Source organism: Poeciliopsis prolifica, unplaced genomic scaffold (assembly GCF_027474105.1).
Source record: "Poeciliopsis prolifica strain line A6 unplaced genomic scaffold, Auburn_PproV2 SCAFFOLD406, whole genome shotgun sequence".
In the NCBI taxonomy this organism is placed as follows: Eukaryota; Metazoa; Chordata; class Actinopteri; order Cyprinodontiformes; family Poeciliidae; genus Poeciliopsis; species Poeciliopsis prolifica.
The window spans coordinates 10183-15467 of record NW_026562781.1 but is presented as its reverse complement, the minus strand read 5'-3'; the positions used below and the strand labels follow the sequence as shown (position 1 = coordinate 15467).

The window sequence follows — 5285 nt, the reverse complement described above, 5'->3', positions numbered from 1 at the left end:
GCCATAATGACTCATCTTACTTCTTCACTCATCTAGATATTTAAAGATGTATGTTGTTTTTTATTATTATGTGGTCTTCAGCATCCCTTTAACCACACCTGAGACAAGATTTTGCCCCACAAATCCCTTCTGTTATGAAACATGTTGTTGTGTTTGTGAATGAGAATACTGAATGTGGCTCTTTTGTAAAGAGCGTTGAGTGGTCCAAATGATTGAAAAAGCGCATCATAAGTTCAGTTCATATACCATTTACCATTTGTTTGAATTATCAGAGGCAGGTAGTGTACCAACAAGAGTCTAATGTGGAAGCTCTGTTTGTGTTTAGCCACATGGCAGTCTCTGCTCTGCACCAACGGGACTCGCTGTTCTGACGGTGAGCTTTGCGTGTTGGATAGCGAGCGCTGTGACGGCTACCTGGACTGTTCGGACCACAGCGACGAAGAAACTGCACCAGTAGGTTTTCAGTTTTTTTTATCCTGCAAGGTTCTTATTGTTCCCTGGAACTAACAAAATAACAAAAACTGAAATAGAGAAAACAGTTTTGTTGGCTGACACAAATAACCAGCTAGAAGTATATTGTGTATTAATAAACCTAACTAAAACATGCTGAAGTTATGTATAATGTCCATTTTTGTGTTCATGAATCTATTTATTAGCCTTTTGAACTGGTGTCAAATGAATCTTTTATTTGACATTTTCCAGACACTAGCAGAGTACGCCATACTCCTGCTGGCAGGAGTAAGTCCGTAAAATAACAGCAAAGGTTGGGAGAAAACACCAGAGTCACTCGTTCAATAAAAATTAAATACATTTTTTTGAAAATGGTTTCTTCTGTTGATTATTCTGATTGATGTATACATGATAACAATGCAATGCTTTCACCTTTTTGAATTCTGCACTTAAAAATTAACCAAAACTAATTTGAAAAAATATTTCACAAATAATAACTAATAAAAACTTTCCAACACATTCTAAGAAATAATTACAACTAACTGCATTAGACAAATGTAAAGTCACAACAAAATTTTAAAAAAGATATACGGTAATAAAAAATCCAAAGCTATCATAAGCCGGCTATTCTGGAGAATTTGGTAGGAATGGGGGTGATTTTAAATGCCTTAAATAGTCTAGTGCTGCCTCCTTCTGGTTGCATTTGTGGATTACACAATTCCAGTTTCTTCCTTTGATATCCCAGTGGACACACTTGTCTACAAAGTTCAGAATCTCCAGTGGACCCCAGACTTCTCTGGAGCCATCACTCTGATCTGGTCCCGTCCCAAGAACCTCCCCTCAAACTCCTGCTACTTCCTTGTACACTACAGGTGAGCTTGGTGGACCGTTACCATCTGACGTCTGTGCTATTGAGCTTAGCCCCAATCAGATGTCTAATTTTTGTGTTCAGGCTGGTGGAACGCAGGAGTGGACCAATATGGACACCCACAGCAATAAAACCAGCTATAAACTGACTGTGCTGAAACCAGACACCACCTACCAGGTGAAGGTTCTCACTCAGTGCTTAAACAAGCTGCACAAGACCAATGAGGCCATCACCATCAGGACACCGGAGGGATGTGAGTTTTTCATGACCTGCCTTAATTTTAAGTCAAGTCAAAGTTTATTTACGTAGCATATTTACAGCAGCCTCAGCTGACCAAAGTGCTTCACAAACAGTGATATTAGTAACGTGTTAATCAAACCACTTTTTTCAGTAACGAGTAATGTAGTGCATTACTATTTCAAATCCAATAATCAGATTAAAGTTACTTATCCAAATCACTGTGCATTACTAATTTCTTTTGTAATTAGGCCTGAGCAGCGAAGCGCCGCAAAGGCCTGTTGTAACTGCAGGGTTTCTTCTTATTATTATTTTTCCACAAAAAAATACAGCTTTTTCGAGGCTTCGACATATTCAAAAACTCACCAAACTTCACTCAAAATGACGTTTTGAGTGAAACTTCACAAATACTAACTGAAAAACATTTTTAGTTAGTTCCCCAAAAAAAAGGTTTCAATTTTAGTGGAATCGCAAGTGGGCGAGAAAAAACTGCTCTCCAGTGGACCCCAGACTTCTCTGGAGCCAAATGTAAAGTCACAACAAAATTTTTGTTGTGACTTAAACTGACATGTTTTAGTTAGGTTTATTAATGCCTGAGATAGGATAACTGTAGGTCATAGAAATCTTAAATTTGGTACTTAGATAGAGCTCCCCAAATCAAGAAAAAATGTCTCTTGAAGGTACACCTAAAAAGTACAGGGAGGTCGGCATTTTGGGTCAAAGCGTAAATTTTGGCCATTTCAACTTATATCAAATTTTGATAAACTCCTCCTTAGGATTTTGAGCTATCATTGTTCAGAACAAACGCAAAACTAATAACATGAATAAAAACCAAAACAATACTTAATTTCAACTGCATATATTTTCTCTCTAACTGGTGTTGAAGGCCAGAGAGAATAGATATGTTATCAGTCTGGACTTAAACTGACCTATTGACTGAGAGGTCAGTTATATATTAACAGGGAAGTAGACTGCTCCACAGAGAAGGCTCTGTCCCCTCTAGTTTTTGGCCTGGCTTTAGGGAGAGACACTAAGTAATAGTCAGTTTTATTTATCCTTCGCTCTGGGTGGAGTGAAGGATAAGAATAGGGCTTCTTAATTAAGAAGAATCCATAGAGTTTAGACACTGAACAATCAATAAAACCTTAAACTTTATCCAAAAGACGACAGGGAGCCAATGAAGGGTGCGCCAAACCGAGGAGGAATACTGTCCTAGAGTTGCAGAAAAACTCCTGTATCTGTGCTTTTCCTCTACACTGCCTCTAACTGATTTGGTCCTAGTCTGCCATGGCGAGATTTGTTTTCCATTGACAAATGTAGTGCAACTTTGGTTGACTGTTTTTTGGTACCTACTTTAGGAGTGGAACTAGCAGAACTGAGCCAAGTATGGCACAGAAACTATTTGACAGCTAACCGCATTCAGTGTTTGGCTTGTGATATACTTCACTGAAAACTGCAAACATTAAGGTTAAGTTGTGGCCCACTGACATGCCGTCTGCTTTCAGAGAGCTGCTCAGTACGGAAAATCAGTTATGAATTTAATCAGGATCACCGCCTGGAACACATGCTGTAAGTTTTGTCAGTGGAAAAGTACGGGAACCAATTTAAAAATCATTGAAAACTTTTAAAAGGGCAGTTTCAATGCTGTACTACAATTTTAAATCAGACTGAAATTTTTCACCAGTTTTGACAAGGTCAGGATAAGTCTGCAGTTGGACTTAAGCAACTTTCTCAAAACTTCAGCCATAAATGGTAATTTAGAAATAGGTCTGAAGTTAGAGAACACGTTTGAATCCAGGTTACTCTTTTCAGTGAACGAATGGACTATAGCTGTTTCAGAGTAGTAGGAAAACGTTACAGAAGCATTTACAATTTTAACAATACATGGACTAATACAGTCAAAGATATTTATAAAGAAATCACTGGGCTGGTGTCCATATGGCATGAAGAAGATTAAACTTTTTAACAATTTTAGTCAATTCACTAAGGGCCACAGGCAACGGCAGCAGAATCATTTTTAAGTGGAGGGGCCATTGGGGTATTTCTTCACCTCTTTTTTGCACTTCGAATGTCAGGTGCACATACATGTTCAAATGATGTGATAGCACCTGTTCCGACATAAATGCCCCTTACCTGGGGAACAAAGTTTTTGGATCTGTCATGAGCTGCACTCTAGCTACTGATTTGCTGACTGCTTGCTATTAAATATGCTGGGGTCATAGTGATTTGGTGGGAAATAATTTTTAAAAATGGTTAAGAGTTATCAATGAGGAACATGCACAAGGCACGCTTTACCCAGAGCATTTGGAGGGCAGAACATAGATTTTTTCGCTTTTCCAAACTGGAGTCTGAAAAAATGTAAAAGATGGATAAATAAGAGTAGGGCTGCCAGCCTCACAAACAGCTGAATACAGTGATTGACAGTATTAAAACACGTTTGTATGAAGCTTTTGTCATCATTATATCATATGCTTAATGGTTAAGTCACATATCAATATGTCAAACGTTGTCCAAAACAACACATATTGTGCCAAAAAATGGGCTTCAAAGGGGTAACTTTTCTAGCAAGTGGTACAAATATTCATATACACCCTGACATACGTGATGAAAACAGAGTTCATATACAATGAGGCACCTGCAGAATACAGTGAGGAAAATAAGTATTTGAACACCTTGCAACTTTGCAAGTTCTCCCACTTAGAAATCATTGGAAGAGTTTGAAATTTTCATCTTAGTATTATCTTGCATAATAATTTCACTTAAAGTAGCTGACTTTGAGTCTCTGTCACTAACAGCAGTTCTACCAAAGAGTGGTAGAACCTGGTGGCATCTTGTTATGTATTCAGTGATTAGGAAATTACGTTTCTGACTAGCCAGTCCATCATTTAACTTAAAAATGTGTCAATTCCAGTCACCTGCCAATTTCACTGTGAATGTCCAACACTTTTTTGTCTACCAATGGCTGTATGTGTGTTTGTGTGTTAATGTGGGGCAGTTCCTGACCCGCCCAGAAATCTCCAGCTAACTTGTGACAGTAATGAGGATGGTACAGTAAAGGTTTCCTGGAGCCCCCCTGACAACAGGCACGGTCTTATCAGAGAGTACATTGTAAGTGGTTCTCAATCACACTGTTTTGATTTGTCCAGTTTTCTTCTTCTTTTTTTTTTTTTAATTTTGAAATTATTGAAGATGATAATCAATAGCATTTTATGCACAGTTAAGTTATTCTTTTTATATAAAAATCATTTTATGTGTTATGTGTCAAAAGAACAAAGCTGAAATTGGTTTTCCTTTGCAGCTAAATGACATTACACCTAATTTTTCACTTCCTATAGACCAGGGGTGCCCAAAACGTCGATCGTGATCTACCGATCGATCGCGGGGAGGTTTTGAGTCGATCTCTGCAAGACGCTGAGAGCAGCACTTCCTCTTCTGACATACTTTTCAAAATATCCACTAAGATCCAAAACGTTTGTAGCTTCATTAAAAAATAATAAAGCCTGAAACTTGATATCGTAATGGACTGAACGTTTTTAACGTAATCTTTGCTCGGCTTGCGGGGCACAGGCGGTTGCCACAGCAACGGGTGTGCTTAATAAAGAGAGAGAGAGTGAAACGGTGCGAGTGGTTCTGAGTTCGGGTAATTTTACTTTGTTTTCCTTCGCTGTGGTTCATCACAGCCGCTGGAGTTTCTGAACGTTCAATAAACGACAAACTTGGACTAATTACC

General features: G+C 38.4%; 1 protein-coding gene across 1 annotated transcript; it reads left to right on the top strand.

Moving 5' to 3' along the window:
- Nucleotides 1–325: 325 nt before the first annotated feature.
- On the top strand, nucleotides 326–4919 carry LOC129358092 (sortilin-related receptor-like; the record flags this gene model as incomplete). Its single annotated transcript, XM_055026917.1, has 4 exons — nucleotides 326–453; nucleotides 1403–1571; nucleotides 4551–4663; nucleotides 4854–4919. Coding segments are annotated over 4 exons (476 nt in total), but the record flags the coding sequence as incomplete, so codon positions are not given.
- Between the last annotated feature and the right edge of the window lie 366 nt (nucleotides 4920–5285).